This window comes from Kryptolebias marmoratus, linkage group LG24 (assembly GCF_001649575.2).
Source record: "Kryptolebias marmoratus isolate JLee-2015 linkage group LG24, ASM164957v2, whole genome shotgun sequence".
Classification (NCBI taxonomy): domain Eukaryota; kingdom Metazoa; phylum Chordata; class Actinopteri; order Cyprinodontiformes; family Rivulidae; genus Kryptolebias; species Kryptolebias marmoratus.
Window position 1 is genome coordinate 10,270,894 of NC_051453.1, and position 16,699 is coordinate 10,287,592.

At 39.4% G+C, this 16,699-nt stretch overlaps 1 protein-coding gene across 11 annotated transcripts in view; it reads left to right on the plus strand.

The window, feature by feature from the left end:
* The window catches only part of obscna (obscurin, cytoskeletal calmodulin and titin-interacting RhoGEF a), a 39,955-nt gene that overhangs the window by 15,086 nt on the left and 8,170 nt on the right, over positions 1-16,699 (plus strand). For 8 of the 11 annotated variants that reach the window (XR_005232804.1, XM_017406982.3, XM_037974161.1 and 5 more), the window contains 34 exons: positions 67-324; positions 449-715; positions 812-1,078; positions 1,195-1,461; positions 1,592-1,858; positions 2,076-2,342; positions 2,559-2,825; positions 3,126-3,392; positions 3,554-3,820; positions 4,358-4,624; positions 4,799-5,065; positions 5,168-5,434; positions 5,608-5,874; positions 5,964-8,165; positions 8,259-8,331; positions 8,421-8,515; positions 9,141-9,253; positions 9,396-9,596; positions 9,719-9,801; positions 9,928-10,101; positions 10,208-10,367; positions 10,490-10,594; positions 10,938-11,102; positions 11,384-11,542; positions 11,684-11,861; positions 11,975-12,088; positions 12,381-12,548; positions 12,795-12,897; positions 12,983-13,112; positions 13,195-13,300; positions 15,106-15,214; positions 15,855-15,970; positions 16,051-16,163; positions 16,407-16,575. Coding sequence is in view for 10 of the 11 variants with exons in the window: in XM_017406982.3 (XP_017262471.1) it covers positions 67-324; positions 449-715; positions 812-1,078; positions 1,195-1,461; positions 1,592-1,858; positions 2,076-2,342; positions 2,559-2,825; positions 3,126-3,392; positions 3,554-3,820; positions 4,358-4,624; positions 4,799-5,065; positions 5,168-5,434; positions 5,608-5,874; positions 5,964-8,165; positions 8,259-8,331; positions 8,421-8,515; positions 9,141-9,253; positions 9,396-9,596; positions 9,719-9,801; positions 9,928-10,101; positions 10,208-10,367; positions 10,490-10,594; positions 10,938-11,102; positions 11,384-11,542; positions 11,684-11,861; positions 11,975-12,088; positions 12,381-12,548; positions 12,795-12,897; positions 12,983-13,112; positions 13,195-13,300; positions 15,106-15,214; positions 15,855-15,970; positions 16,051-16,163; positions 16,407-16,575 (8,298 nt within the window). In the remaining variant the exon portion in view is untranslated. The remainder of the gene's footprint in view (positions 1-66; positions 325-448; positions 716-811; positions 1,079-1,194; positions 1,462-1,591; positions 1,859-2,075; positions 2,343-2,558; positions 2,826-3,125; positions 3,393-3,553; positions 3,821-4,357; positions 4,625-4,798; positions 5,066-5,167; positions 5,435-5,607; positions 5,875-5,963; positions 8,166-8,258; positions 8,332-8,420; positions 8,516-9,140; positions 9,254-9,395; positions 9,597-9,718; positions 9,802-9,927; positions 10,102-10,207; positions 10,368-10,489; positions 10,595-10,937; positions 11,103-11,383; positions 11,543-11,683; positions 11,862-11,974; positions 12,089-12,380; positions 12,549-12,794; positions 12,898-12,982; positions 13,113-13,194; positions 13,301-15,105; positions 15,215-15,854; positions 15,971-16,050; positions 16,164-16,406; positions 16,576-16,699) is intronic. The other 3 variants (XM_017406981.3, XM_017406979.3, XM_037974163.1) reach the window with 3 other exon arrangements.

A 16,699-nucleotide genomic window follows, 5' to 3' on the forward strand; every position in this document is an offset into this window, starting at 1 on the left:
AAAAATAAAGGTTAGAGTGTGAACTTTGAGGTTAAATTCTAAAATAGGACTTGATTTAAATTCTAGTTTTATTTGAGGAAAAACCCAGAGACACTGTGGTCATAGAAAGACAGACAGCTACTTTGTCTTGCACCACATCTGACTCCACCACGTTGGTTACCTGGAGACGCAATCATGTCCCTCTTCGAAATGGTGACAAATATGAGATGCATAAGCAGGGTAAAGTCAACCTGCTGCTTATCCATGATGTGGAGCCCCAGGATGCTGGCATATACTCTTGTGACACAGGAGATGTGCAGAGCAGTGCCATGCTCACTGTAACAGGTAACTGATTCCAACTTTTGTTAACAGGATGCTGATATAATTTACACTGGGGAGCTCTTTTTCATGACATTGAAACGCAGAAAAGATTTGTAAATTCATTCTGTCCTGCTGTTTTTTTTTCCAGAGCTTCCTCCATTCTTTCATGAGGAGTTACAGAGTGTGGAAGCTGAAGAAGGAGGTTCAGCGTCCTTCTACTGTGAGCTGTCAAAGCTTGGAGTGCCGATTCAGTGGAAGAAGGACAGGATGCCAATAAGAGCAAGCAGGAAGTACGAGACGAGGCAAGATGGCTGCTTCCTCCAGCTTTACATCAAAGAGCTGAAGCTTGAGGACAGCGGCACATACTCATGTCAAGCAGGGAGTGCAGAGACCACTGCCACCATGTCTGTAAAAGGTATAGGAAGAGTTAAACAATATCAAAAATTTTGAGTCGGAGAAAAAAAATGCATTTGTTGATCGCTTTATTGGCCTTTCTAACCTTTCCGTATAGAGACTCCCCCATTTTTCAAGAAAGAATTAAGTGGTGTAGAGGCTAAGGAGGGAAGTGCAGTCTCCCTGCAGTGTGAATTGTCTAAATCAGAGCTGTCAGTGCAGTGGAAGAAGAACAGACTACCTCTCAGAGCCAGCAGGAAGTATGAAATGAAACAAGATGGCTGCTTCATCCAACTTCGCATCAATGAGCTCAAACCTGAAGACAGTGGCAGCTACACATGTCAAGCAGGAAGCATAGAAACTATTGCACAGGTGTTAGTAAAAGGTATGCTCATTGAAACTGTTCCTAGGTATCAGAATTGGACTCATCAAACATGATACCATCTATTACCTTCTAAATAACATGATCCCACATTAATGTTTAACCATTTCTGTTACCAGAGCTCCCACCATATTTCAAAAAAGACCTGCAGAACATAAAAGCTGAAGAGGGGGGAACAGCCTCGCTTTTCTGTGAAGTTTCCAAACCTGGTGTGTCAGTGCAGTGGAAGAAGAATCAACAGCCTCTGAGAGCAAACAGGAAGTATGAGATGAAGCAGGACGGCTGCTTCCTCCAGCTTCACATCAAAGATCTCACACCTGAAGACAGCGGCAGGTACACATGTCAGTCAGGAGGTGCAGAGACCACTGCAGCAGTTTCAGTGAAAGGTTTGTGAATTTTGAAATATGGTCAAATTAACAGCATGTTTATAAGCAAAACAGCAGCAATATAAAATGAAAAAGTACTTTTATTAAACATTTTTGACTTTTCCTTCTTAATCTTTGCCCCTTTTCTCAGAGCTCCCACCACTCTTTAAGGAGAATTTAAAAGATGTGGTCGTTGAGGAGGGAGGGACAGCCTCTCTGTGCTGTGAGGTCTCTAAACCAGGTGTATCAGTACACTGGAAGAAGAACAGGCTCCCACTGAGAGCAAACAGGAAGTATGAGATGAAGCAGGACGGCTGCTTCCTCCAGCTTCACATCAAAGATCTCACACCTGAGGACAGTGGCAGCTACTCATGTCAAACTGGAGCTGCAGAAACTATGGCTAATGTGACCGTGAAAGGTGAGTAAATGAATACACTTTTATCATATCTTACTTTAAATGTGAATGCATTGGCCTGTATTATAAGTAGGTTACAAAATTATGGAAAATTTCAGAGTTGGACATTTCATATGGAAAGAAATAAGAAATGATGGGATTTATTAGAACTTTATGGGAATACAAATGAAGAAACATAAAAAAATCTAAAAAGAATGTTAATTCCTGCCTTTTTTCCCAGAGCTTCCTGCCTTCTTCAAGAAAGGAATATTAGGGTTGGAGGCTGAGGAGGGAGGTACAGCATCTTTGGTCTGTGAAGTGTCTAAACCTGGAGCGTCAGTGCAGTGGAAGAAAAATAAGATGCCATTAAGATCCAGCAGGAAGTATGAGATGAAGCAGGAAGGCTGCCTTGTTCAGCTCAACATCAAGGATCTCAAACCTGAGGACAGCGGCAGCTACTCATGTCAGACAGGAAGTGCAGAGACGTCAGGAACTGTGTCAGTGAAAGGTTTGTGAATTTGGAAAGCAGTTAGCAATTATGCACTTACAATTAACTGTTTATATTAATATTCTATTTTGTATTTTCAAGACCAATTTACTAAAATGCGTGAAAAAAATTAGTCTCAGTTCTGGTATTGGTCTACATATCAGTGATCTTCTCAATTTATTTGTATCACAACAGAGTCCTGCATAATATTCTCTTCTTTGTGATAATCTTTCACAGAGCTCCCAATGTTTTTTACGAAAGAATTACAAAATGTTGAAGCTGAAGAAGAAGATACAGTCTCCCTGTGCTGTGAACTATCCAAAGCTGGAGTTTCAGTGCAGTGGAAGAAAAATAAGATCCCTTTGAGATCCAGCAGAAAGTATGAGATGAAGCAGGAAGACTGCCTTGTTCAGCTCAACATCAAGGATCTCAAACCTGAGGACAGTGGCAGCTACTCATGTCAGACAGGATGTGAAGAGACCACTGCAGCTGTTTCAGTGAAAGGTTTGTGAAATTTAAACTATGGTAAATTTTAGTGTGTTTATCAGCAAAATATACAACCATATACAGAAATCTGTGAAAATATTTTCCTCCTCATATCTAGTCATTTTTAGTCAATGTCTAAGCATTTCTTTCGTGGCCGTTCCATTTATCAACACTGTGCGCATAATAAACCAGTTGGAAATGTAATAATGCAATGAATAATAAATTTAGTCTGGTCTCCTTTTGATGCTTTCTTAATATTTCATCTCCTTTACTAAAGCTGCCAGATTTTTCCTTTTTAATCTTTGCTCATTTCCTCAGAATGCTCACCAGTCTTTAGGGAGAATTTGAAAGATGTGATCATTGAGGAGGGAGGGACAGCCTCTCTGTGCTGTGAGTTGTCTAAACCAGGTGTATCAGTACACTGGAAGAAAAACAGGCTCCCACTGAGAACAAACAGGAAGTATGAGATGAAGCAGGATGGCTGTTTCCTCCAGCTCCACATCAAAGATCTCACACCTGAGGACAGTGGCAGCTACTCATGTCAAACTGGAGCTGCAGAGACCATGGCTAATGTGACTGTGAAAGGTACGTGTGACACAAAAGAAATCAGACAGGGCAGTTTTAAAAATGAGCTGGATTCATGTCTATCTGCTAATCATTTTACATTAACTTTCTTAGAACTATAAACCCACTCATTTATATTCTAAGTAGTCTGAAAAAAAAATATTTCCTGTCCATTTTTCCAGAGCTTCCTCCATTCTTTAGGAAAGAGTTAAAAAGTGTGCAGGTTAAGGAGGGAGGTACAGCATCTTTGCTCTGTGAAGTGTCTAAACCTGGAGTGTCAGTTCAGTGGAAGAAAAATAAGATGCCATTAAGATCCAGCGGGAAGTTTGAGGTGAATCAGGAAGGCTGCCTCGTTCAGCTCAACATCAAGGATCTCAAACCTGAGGACAGTGGCAGCTACACATGTCAAACAGGAAGTGCTGAAACCACTGCAACTGTATCAGTGACAGGTTTGGGAAATTGAAAAGCTGTAAAGTTATTTTTAATATTGCCACTGTCAGATCTTGTATCTCCACTTCTCTGAAATTTTTATGTCAACTCTATTGGTCACCATTCACATCTGTCTGGTTTTCTGGATGGCTAACCAATGAAAAGTGTCAAAAGCTACTTGTGAACTAGTGACTGCACAGCTCACTTACTTATAAAATAGAATAGAAAAGAAAGATACTATATTGATCAAATAATTTTCCTCAGGGCTCTTTTTTTCCTATTTCATGAAAACTTTAGTTTTTGGAAACTGGCACAACATTTCTGCCTGACATCAACATAAGTATAGTTTCACTCGATGAACAATTATGTACTTCCAACTGATTATTTATCCAAATTATCATATTTTGCGATTATATGCTAAGTTCCATGTGTTAACGGATGTGAAGACCAAAAAATTATAAATCTGTCTTAGGTCTGGTATTGGTCTACAATAAGTAATGTCTTTAATTGTATCATGACAAACGCATGCATATATTTTTTTTGAAAATTCTTCACAGAAATTCCTGTATTCTTCATAAAGAAGTTACAACATGTGGAAGCTGAAGAGGGAGGTACAATGTTCCTGTGCTGTGAACTGTCCAAGCTTGGAGTTTCAGTGCAGTGGAAGAAGAATAAGATGCCTTTGAGATCCAGTGGGAAGCATGAGATGAAGCAAGACGGCTGCTTCCTCCAGCTTCACATCAACGATCTCACACCTGAGGACAGTGGCAGCTACTCATGTCAAACTGGAGCTGCAGAGACCATGGCTAATGTGACCGTGAAAGGTTGTGAACCTAAGAAGATTAGTTTAAAAGGAGAACTGCATTTACTTTATGGGACAATATATACATTTACCTTATATCTTAGATAAATCTGCTACTCATTTTGTAACTGACTCAGCATTGTGAACCCAATTATTTGGACTAGTGTAAAAACTTTCTATGTTCCTATTTTTCCAGAGCTTCCTCCTTTCTTCAAGAAAGAGTTAGTAAGTGTGCAAGCTGAGGAGGGAGGTACAGCATCTTTGGTCTGTGAAGTGTCTAAACCTGGAGTGTCAGTGCAGTGGAAGAAAAATAAGATGCCATTAAGATCCAGCGGGAAGTTTGAGGTGAAGCAGGAAGGCTGCCTCGTTCAGCTCAACATCAAGGATCTCAAACCTGAGGACAGTGGCAGCTACTCATGTCAGACAGGAAGTGCAGAGACGTCAGGAACTGTGTCAGTGAAAGGTTTGTAAAGCTTGAAACTGTATATTAAATATTTACAGTGTTTTTAAAGGTAAATACACCATAAAAAGTTGTAAAATGTTTTATCTATCTCCATTTTCTCAGAGCTCCCACCATTCTTTAAGGAGAATTTGAAAGATGTGATCATTGAGGAGGGAGGGACAGCCTCTCTGGTCTGTGAGGTGTCTAAACCATGTGTTTCAGTACACTGGAAGAAGAACAGGCTCCCACTGAGAGCAAACAGGAAGTACGAGATGAAGCAGGACGGCTGCTTCCTCCAGCTCCACATCAAAGATCTCACACCTGAGGACAGTGGCAGCTACTCATGTCAAACTGGAGCTGCAGAGACCATGGCTAATGTGACCGTGAAAGGTTGTGAGCCCAAGAAAATAAGTCAGAACAGTTTAAAATAAGAGCAGTTTTCTGTTCATTAAATAATACACAGATTGTTTGAACTATCAATCTGCTAATCACTGGATGTTGCATTTTGAACACAATCAATTGCACTGGTGTAATAGACTATTTCACCTTTCTCATTTTCCTAGAGCTTTCTCCTTTCTTCAAGAAAGAGTTACTAAGTGTGCAGGCTGAGGAGGGAGGTACAGCATCTTTGCTCTGTGAAATGTCTAAACCTGGAGTGTCAGTGCAGTGGAAGAAAAATAAGATGCCATTAAGATCCAGTGGGAAGTACGAGATGAAACAAGATGGCTGTTTCCATCAGCTTCACATCAAGGAGCTCAAGCCTGAGGACAATGGCAGCTACTCTTGTCATGCTGGAAGTGCAAAGACATGTGCAACCATCCAAATAAAAGGTGTGTGCATCTTGATATCTAACTGTCAAGCTTTGAGAAACATGCTAATTTTTATCAATTTTATTTTATTTTTACCACTTCCATTGTAGCACAACAAATAACTCCACCAAAAGCAGAATCCATCTCAGTGCTTCCACAAATAAAAGGTACTGTTTCTAAACCAGCTCCTGATTCAGAGAAAGACAGAACCAGCCTTTCAGAGGCTAAACCTGTTCCCCCTGAGCCCAAAAAGAGGACTAACAGGAGGATGTCTATTACAAATTCTGAAAAAGATGTAGAGCCACTTTTTGACCTAAAGGCATCTTTGCTGAAAGAGAATAAAGAAGACCAAAAGGGTATTCTGCATGTGAAATTGACAGAAAAAGACTCTGATGTTGCACAGGATGTCACGCAAGTGGAGAGAAATAAAGAAAACAAGAATGATTTGCACAAGAAAGATAATCAGTCAGAGAGACTACCAGAGAAGGGTTATAAAGCTAGCGTGAATGTTGAAGCACCAACTAGAAGTTTGGACACAGAGAAAGAAGCTTTCTTGGAAAGAAAACAACCCGAGGTGAAATTGAAGGAATTAGTTAAAGTAGGCCCTGAAATAAGTCAATCAGACAGACTTTTTGGCAAAACTTCGGTTGAACTGAAACAAGTGGAAAAGGATTATGAAGCAAAACAGAGTTTGAAACAGCAGGAAAGGTCTTTAGAGGAAACAAATGAAGTTAATCAACAGATGAAACAACCAGCAAGAATTATTTATAAAGACAGTCAGGATGAAAAACGCCTTGACAAAACACAAGAAAAAGATAAAGGAAAAGAAGTGACTGATCAAAATGCTAAGTCTTCAGAAAGAATAGGTGAATTAGAGAAGACAGAAGAGAAGTTAATGCCACCTGTAAGAATGAAAGGAAAGGTAACAAATGGAGTCAAGTGTAGCTCAAAAGAAACAAAGGATATCCTTCCTCAAGTAAAACAGCCTTCATTGAGTGTTTCTGAAGAAGACTACAAACATACAGATGAGAATAAGCAAATAGAAAAGCAGGGAGAGAAAACGCCTCTGAAACTAACACCCTCTGTAAATCAGCTGGAAAAACAGTCAGTGAAACAACAAGAAAAGCTTGATGAAAAAGTGGCTGAATTTGCCCTTCCAAAGCCACCTACGAGGATAAAAGGTAAAGCAAAAAGGGAAATGGAAAGACGACTATCAAGGGACACAGAGACAGATCAAGATGAACAAGAGCCAAGGAATGTTGTGGCAGGTTCAGCTGAAGATAAAACTATAAAACAGGCAATAAAGCCTTTGAGAAATGAGACTGAAGACAAACCAGGTTTGGAGAGGGACCAGTCCGTCATAATGGACAAGAAAACTGAGAACAAAATAAAGCAGCCGATCAAGCAGCCAGTTAAACCAATTAGAAAAGAACCTGGGTTAGTTGAGGAAATGAAACTGGCTGTTGAGCCAATAAGAAGAGAGGAAGATCAACAAACAGCAAAGATGGCAGAAGAAGTTCCGCTTCTCTACATTTCAGAAGATGAAACTTTCTCAGAGGCATTGACTGAGCTACCACCTAACCATGTCCATCCTATTGTCTCTGATGTTGAGGGGCATCCAGAAAAGCAGCCCCTCCAGGAGATACAGCCACCAGAGCAATCTCCTCCAGAGACTGAGGATGAAACACAAATGCAAGAGGCTGCAGTCAAGATCCAGGCAGCTTTCAAAGGCTTCAAAGCCCGCAGAGACATGCGGCCAACTTTTAAAGAGGTGTTCAAAAACCAGAATGCAGATCTTCATGGTACACTCACTCTGACGTGCATTGTGGAAGGAAAACCCAGCACAGTGCGCTGGTTGAAAAATGGCCAGCAAATCACAAAGGATCTGCGCTTCTGTGTTGAAACTTCAGAGAATGGAGAATGCACACTTGTGGTCAAAAACGTGACCAACAGTGATGGTGGAGTTTATACCTGTGAGGTGGCAAATAAGTTCGGTGTGACCTCCTACAATGGAAACATAACTGTAGTAAAGACTGTGCAACCTGCTAATGCACCCCTGAAGCCGATACACCCACCGCTTGCCGCCATAACTCCTTTGCAGCTCGCACCATTAAAACCTGAAGCCAAGGCTGAAACACAAACTCAGGATCAGCTTCAGAGTCAAGCACAGGTGGCAGCTTCACGGACAGATGCTGGAAACTATGTAGAAAGTATGAGTGTGTCTCTGTGGGAGGCCTTCAACCTGACAGAGCAGGACACTCAGAGGAGCCTACAAGAGAGAAGACGATCCTCACTCGTTGCTGTCAGCTCCAGTGAGTAACACAAACAAAATCAACACTACTACTAAGCCATTCATATTTCCAACAAGGCACAGAAGATTTTAGTTTAATTTTTACCTTCAACAGTGTCAAGTCCATCGGATTACGACACAGCTCCAGACATAATGGAACCGGTCGAGACTGTTCCAGTCATTACGAGGTAGCAGATTGTTTTCGTACATTTCATTGCTCATCTTTAATCTAGTGTGCATGAAAATACCAGCACTCTCTTTATAAATATTGTTACAGTGAAGTATCAAAACCAGACGACGAAGTAACTCCAAAGAATGAGAAGGAAGAGACAAGTGCTCTGCAACCTCTTAAGAAACTTTTGAATGTCAAAGGTCAGTGAAGTTAGTTCATTACTTCATTTAGGTTTTTACTTGTTAGGACAATGGGAAAAACTGAATGCAACAGTTTGTTGATTTTGAAATTATATTTATTTGAAACTAGAGCAAAGACAACATGTCAAAAGCTGACAGAAATTAAGTTTTAAGGTACAGCTACTCAATGATGAAAAGAGATATATTAATAAAAATCTAAAAATGTAGATAATAGTTATAATATTCCAAAAGCTGGCTGTGTTAGAAGCCTTAAAGTAAAATAAATAAAGTTCATCATGCTGTCAAATGTTAAAACTTTGAATTGTGTTTAAAATGTTAAGAAGGAGACATATGTTTAGCCCTTCAATTGTTGTCAGCATCCCATTCATATTGAGCAAATATCTAAAAATGAATGAGAAATTGTGTATATTTTGACATGGTGTCTTTGTGGTTTGATCAATCAAATACAGAGTTTTGATAATCTGCAGGTCACTGCAGCTTGTTTTGATTTATATTGTAATCAGTTCCCAACCTTTTAGGAAAAACAGCAGAAATGGTGTGTTTAAACAGAAGCGTATTATTTCTACACAATCCTTTTTTAATTTTCCATGCAAAAGTAGTAAAATTTCCTTTGTTTTTCTCAAAGTGCCTTATGAAAGTAAACTGAGAACACCATCCCCAAAGCACCATCTTTCCCACACACCTTTAACAAGTACTGTATCTGGATCTGAGTCAGAGGGAGAGGAGGACAGACGAGAGGTATTTTCTACTTACATGCTTTGTTCCTGGCTGTCTAAACAAAATATATGAATCTATTTTATGTGTTTTCTGATAATATATCTTACAAATATAATGAAATGTCTCAGTCACAGATTTTACAGTTGTATATTTTCTTCCTCAGACATTTGAAATATACGTGGCTCGAGCCGACTGCAGTCCTAATTATGGAAATAAGGACAGTTTTGTTCTGAAAGAAGGTCAGTTTGTGGAGGTGCTGGATTCTGTTCATCCTGACAGGTGGTTGGTGAGAACCAAACCCACCAAAACCAACCCTTCTCGTCAGGGATGGCTGTGTCCAGCTTATCTGGAGAAGAAGAGAAAGGTAACGTCTACAAAGCCAAGTGATGAAGCCAAGTTTAAGTATGACACATTTATCACATGCTTCAGTTTTGTTGCACAGTCAGTAATGACACAGAGGTTTTCCTGACTTTAATTCTTAAACAGGAGACATTCCCACAAAGAAGAGTACCTCAAGAAGATCTTGATGGGATTGGGTCTACAGGTGAAGAGTACAGGAGAGCTCTCAGGTCTGTTGTTCTTACTCTTTGCTGCATATTAACATTAGGGCCTTTCAGGTCAGAATTTGTAGTTAAATCTTCATTTAAATTCTGTTTCATTCCATCAAATCTGCTTTTATCTCCCGGGATCTTTAGTCAGCTGATCCAAGGCCTGATTGACGGGGAAGAAGAATTTGTAAAAGCGATGAAGATGTTTATCTCTCACCAGCTCAGTTGTCTGGACCGTAGCCACCAAGTCCCCATTAACATCCTCAGCCACAAAGAGATCATTTTCAGAAACATCAAAGACATTGTGTTCTTACATGAGCGGTAACACACACTCACACCTAAAAATGTATCACACTCATGTGACACATCATCATGTTATTAATTTAATGCTCATAATAAATGATAATCCTACTTTTTATCTTTTTAGCTCCATTCTTCCGGGCCTGAGAAAGTGTGCTACAGATGATGATGTCGCCATGCATCTGATTAAACACGCTGAAGACTTTGAAAAGTATCTTCACTACATGGTGGGACAGGCACAAGCAGAGGCCTGCATCAGTGACAAGGCTGTCCAGCAATACTTCAGAGTATTTACAGCTGCTCACATCTGTTTCTCAGATTTAAACTTACTCTGCTGTCAGAGCGCTCAGCAGTTACATCGCTTGTCTAATGATCTTATTTATGTATTATGTTGTCAAAAACATTTTAGGAGATAACAGCAGAACCTGAGAAGCCTGATGATCCAGTCATGGATATCCTCACTTTTCTCCAGCAACCAGTGGAGAGGATTCAAACCTACCAGGCTTTACTAAAGGTCTGCATATGGTTTCCTCATCTGATATATGTGCGAAACTAAATGAAATCATTAATTTATTTTGTCTTTATCTTCCTAGTATGGAAGCCTAAAAGTATTTAAAAGCTATTTACATGATGGATTTTGTAGAGAGCAAGCATTTAAGCTATTGCTCCTATTGTTGTTTTCAATGCATTTTTAGTCAAAAGTCTTAATTGATCTAAACTAATTTCATCTCATTTTAATATCTATTTATATTATCTATGTATTTATCTCACCTCAGTGTTTATCATTTATATAGTTGTTCATTTATTATTCATTTTTTTTGCTTATTTATGTCATGTATTTATTGGTTTCTTGTCAGGAGTTGATTAAGAACAAAGCCAAGAGTGGCCAGAGCTGCTCTCTGTTGGAGGACAGCTTCTCTGTGGTGTCCTGCTTGCCTTGGAGGTCTGACAACATCCATCACGTGTCCCTGATTGAAAACTATCCAGCTCCTCTGACTTCTCTGGGCGAGCCTGTTCGACAGGTAAGGAGAGACAAGAGCCAACCTTTATGTTTCTGTTATGTTCAATTTTTAATATGAACATAATCAGTAAAAGTAAAAACTAAACAAAAGTTACTATAAAAGAAAATGTTTTCTCAGAGATGACAAGATTTAGGTTTAATATTAGTTCAAATATAAATTTTGGTCTGTCATGCTCTCATCTTTCTCCTGAAGTCTTGAATCCTTCTTATAATACCAAGACATCCAGTCTTGTAGTCCTGAAACCTTGAGCCTTGTTGTTTTTATTTTTTTTTTCATTTTAGGGCATGTTCACAGTGTGGGAGGAATCTCCAGAAATGAAGACAACCTCTAGAGGGCATCAGAGACAGATCTTTCTCTTCAAAGAATGTATTGTCCTGTGCAAGCTGAAAAAAGACACCAGCTTGAATTGGGACACATACTCCTTCAAGAACAAGATGAAGGTAAAACTTATTGTCTTCTTTTTTTTGTTTGTTTGTTTATGCAGTGTTCTAACTTTTGGGAAAGCAAAACAACTTCTCCAGTTTACTGCAAGTGACAATAAATTACTGTCTCATTATTGTCTCATTCTACTACACGTCCAGCTGAATGATGTGGAGTTAAAGGAGACTGTGGGTGGAGAGGACAGGTCTTGGGGCTTGTGGCATGAGCACCGCGGTTCTATTCGGAGGTACACACTCCAGGCCCACTCTACACTTGTTAAAGTCTCCTGGCTGAAAGACATGAAGGAGCTGCAGCAACACTCCAGCCTGGTCACTACCAGTAAGTCAGCAACACTTCTTACTTCATTTTTGTTATTGAGAATCAAAGCCACTGTACTGAACAAAGATCCTTAACAATCATATTTTTTCTTCTCATGCTTGCGTTTTTATTAGAACCTCCAATGTTCGAGTTACAACTATGTGACTGTACAACGAAGATAGGACAGACGATCAAACTGACCTGCAGAGTATCAGGATCTCCAAAACCTGTCATCAGCTGGATTAAAGGTTTGAATTTTGCCTATTAAAATATAAAGATTGAAATGCACAAGCTTATTTAAATATGTTTATGTTTATTTTTGACAGAGGAAAAAGTAGTTACAAGAAATATGCTATTCTTCTCCAATAATAAACATTATTCAAAAGAGCTCAAATTTATGTATATAAAAGTCACAGAATAGGGAGTAGAAAAGTACAGTAATTATAAAAAATATGTTTTAACATTTTCTCAGTTACATCACACACTTCCACACATTTATTGTATAATTTAGAAAGTAAAAATGTGACCTGTACCCCTTAGACGGTCTTCCCTTGGAGGACGACCCACGTCACATCATCACAGCCGACCGCTCAGGAACATGCAGTCTCGTCCTGGACTGCCTCACCTCTGAGGACTCGGGACAGTACATGTGCTATGCCACCAGCTCCATGGGCAAAGCCAGAACTTTGGCAAAGGTGTTGGTTCAGGGTGAGTTTGGGGAGGAACCTGAGACAAATATACAGCACTGCATGCACCGTCACAGAGGAGAACGGCAGAGCTGCAATTTGAACTATTAGTACTACAAAAATCTACATCTAATCGCTTTATTAAAGTTATCATGACCTGCTGCACTAATTCTACAAAAAGAATGATTACTATTCACATGTCTGTTGGACAATGTTTCCAAAAAGTACAATATTTGACATTTGCATGTATTTTTGTTCTTCTCTCCAGCTCCACCCAGGTTTGTGAGTCGGCTGGAGAGTGCTTGTCTGATAGAGGGAGAAGACATCCAGTTTTCTTGCTCCACACGGACTACTCCTTTACCAAGAATCAGGTATGGCAGCACGGACAGGTAATGCGATTACCTGTCCGGCACAGCTGATGGTCTTTGCACCTGCTAACAGCATGAATCTTTGCAGGTGGTTGAAAGACGGCAGGGAGTTGATTAGCGATGATAAATATTCTGTTGTGAACGACGGCCGAAGTGGAATCTTGTCTCTGACAGTCATTGAGGCGACAGAGGCAGACATTGGACAGTATGAGTGTGAGGTATAAAAAGACCTATCATTCGTAAGGATAGCCAGTTTCATACACTGTATATTGCAAATTACAAACATTTTGTTTTGTTTAGCTCTGGAATGAACTTGGCTGTGTGAAGTGCAAAGCAGGTCTTTGTCCCGCTTTCGTACCACCGACTGAAGTGGACAGTGACCAGCCCCAGGACTTACCCGCTAAAGGTAGGACTGAAGTAAACCTCTCCCACATACAGAGGAAACCCACTTTTTTCTGTGGGGGGGCCACACCTTTAACAGGTCAGCTGTGTTTGAAAAGGGATGAAGCACATGCCATTGACCAGTTTTACTCCAGATCCCCATCACCTCTTTCAGCATCACATTTTGTGACATCTCCTCACAACAAACCTCAACAGTTTTGAACAGTTTCTCCTGTTCACCACTATCATTCATGCACTCTGTCAAGTCTGCAACATTTTGAGATTTTACTCACATACTTATTTTTCTTTCCTTCCTCATTTCACACACACTCTCACATCATAAGTACTGTAGTCCCAACTACCACTGCTCTCGCTAGAATCCCAACTATTATGGCATGAAGTGTGTCGCAGAAAATAATGTTACTCTATATTATTTTTGCACACCTTCTCACCATCAAACACAAAATTTACAAGTTGGATTTTTCAACCTCACCTTTTGTTTTTCGCTGCAGCAGGGTGACAGAGTAAAGAGCCAGATTTCATTTACATTGTGTGACAAATGTTTTTTCCTATAAATTAAATTATAAAGTTCATTGCATGAGATAAAAGCACTTTTGCATACGTTATGCTGTCACATCTTTAAATAGTCTTTTTTGTTAAACTGACTGAAATGTTCCACCTAAAAGTCAGGAAACTGATTTCTTATTGTTTATAAATGTGTGTTGTAACTACTGGTTTGTGTCTGTCTTGAGTGGGATACTTTTGTAAAAGAGCTTTTCAAGACAGTTTTATCTCCTCTTAAACATAAAAGGATGTATACCTAATAAGATCACATAGCATACAATGCATGTATTTGAACTGTACTTACTGTCTGCCTGTTCACAATCCTCTGTTATTTAAAGCTCACACATAGCCAAATTTGACTCTCATATCTTGAATCTGTCTTACTGATCATGTAATCTACTCTCCTTTGAAATCTGGTGTCCATTTTTGCACATTATGCACACTTTAGATTTGTTGCAGACACGATGATAATGATCAAGTGACAGAAACTGCTGATTTAACCAACCAGCTTCTGTTCAGATCTGTTGCCATATTCAGTGGGATCTAGTGGCAGCCATTCAACATAAACATCATACTGTACTTCTCTAAATCAACCCTGAGATTTTTTGTGTTTTTCATCATGTTCCCACTTTCCACCGAAGGCATGGATTGTAACAGATTACATAATAAGTTTATTTTACACTAAAACAAAATAATACTAAATAAAGACTAGGCATATATGTTTTGTAATACACAGTAGGTCGGCGTGATAAGCTGTTGAACAGAATTAAGCAATGTGAAGGTTTTATATTTTTGACTCCATGTTTGTTTGTTTTTTTCATTGTCCGTAACTCTCATGTTTCCCATCTTCCCTTCACTTGTCCCAAAGCAGGGGGTTCCTCACATGGACCGTTCCATGTAAGTCATCTCTGACATGATAACAAATAACCTCTCAACATTCCCCTTTCTCTTCCTGCCAACGCATGCCCAGCTAACTCTCCACTGCAACAAGATGGTCATGTGCTGGGCAAGTGTCCCCTTTCTGCTCGTGCAGGAGTGGGCTTGTGCCCAAGTTCTGTTGATGTGGTGGGTTAGAGGGGTAAAACCCTGACGCTACGAGGTAAGAGAGATTGTACATTGCTAATGTCTTTGGACTACGAGGTAATGTACTTTCTTGAATTTTCATTTTCCACTTCAGTATTTGTGCAATTTTCTTAAAAGAAGTTTTAAATTATATTCTTAGTTTTAATCTTAATCTTTGGCTGAGAGATATTTTGGTTTTCCTAGATGCTGACTTGGAGGGCTGGTCCACTGCCTTTGTGAAGAAATGGTTACAAACTGATTTCAGCCCCACGTCTACTGCAAAAACGTTGTTTCCTCCTGGAGAATTAGAACAGTGAGTTATGTAATCTGTACCAGCTTGTTTGAATTGACCTTTATTGTTTAACTTTTAGGTTAATCGGCATCAGTCACACATTACTAAATTCCTGAGAGTGTCATTTAAGTAAGAATATCAAACTTTTTTTCAATAATAAAATAAATAATCCTCATCCTAACCAAGCCCAGATGTATTATAGTATTATATTAGAACAATATAATTGTGTCACCTGGAAAGAAAGCCATTACATTTGTGTAAGAATTTTCATCTCCACACTTTTATTTCTACTCAACATTTTTTAGTGCAGTATGTTTAACAAAACTAAATTCAGTACATTTATTTTGAGTTAATATTTTTATCATTGAGTTAGGAGTGTACTACGGTCATTTTAATAGGTAATCTCTCACTTGGTATAAATTTAATTTAGTGTCCGAGTCTGTAGAGTTGGTAACAAGATTTGTTTCTCCTCATTGTAAACTTCATTTATTTTTATGTTTTTACTACAGCGTGGTGCTTGAGCTCCTGTGATAATATGTCAGTTGTTTCTGTTTTAATGAGGAAATTAAGAAAAAGAATATCTGAGTGATTTGTGACAGCACCACGTTTTTCTTCCTCTGCATTGTAAGTTTGACTGTCTCCCTTTATCTTACCGATGTAGTTCTGCCATCGATGTTTCCTTCCCCCCATCGGATCGAGCAGAACAGCAGCCTCCGTGCTACCTTGAGGAAGAAGAAGAAATCTTCATCTCAGAGCCCATGCAGGAAATCGCAGATGGTGTTCTTGTCTTTTAAATGTAAAATTAGGTTTAATGTGAATGTGTGTATGACTAACTAATGAGCTAATTGTCTTTTCAGCTCCTCCTTTCATCCAAGTACCTGCTGAGGACCTGAGCGTAGAGCCGGGTCAACCAGCAACCTTCACAGCCATCATCACAGGAAGACTCACTCCGAAGATTCAGTGGTACAAGGTGATGAGCCTCATAAATAAAGGGTCACATCCACACAGTTTACAATGTGTAATTCTATCCCCTTGATTCAAGGTTTTTCTGTTTTACTATTTTTAAAGTTCATCTTGACTTAACGGGAATAATACAGCATACTTTCAGCATTTCTTATATTGTTTTAAGAAGTATCAGAGCAAACATGTCTTCTGAACAAAGAGTTTAGCTGGTTTCTTTTGTTAAAAGCTGATTCTTCCTTTGTAACTGAAGGATGAAGAGCAACTTTCAGCCAACGAGAATGTGAAGATAGCGCAACACGGGGCTCGCTGCTCTCTGACCGTATTGTGCCCTGAGGGGGAGGACAGTGGCGTATACACCTGCTTCGCTCACAATGACTCTGGCCACGCCTCCTGCGAGGCTCAGCTAACAGTTGAGGAAGGTGAGACATCAGAAGCTTTACATCACTTCAGTGCACAAAATTATAGCAAAGACTAATGGTCAGAATAGCTGAAGTATGAAGTGTGACAAAAAATTCTATACTTATAAGGGAAGTGAGAATATAC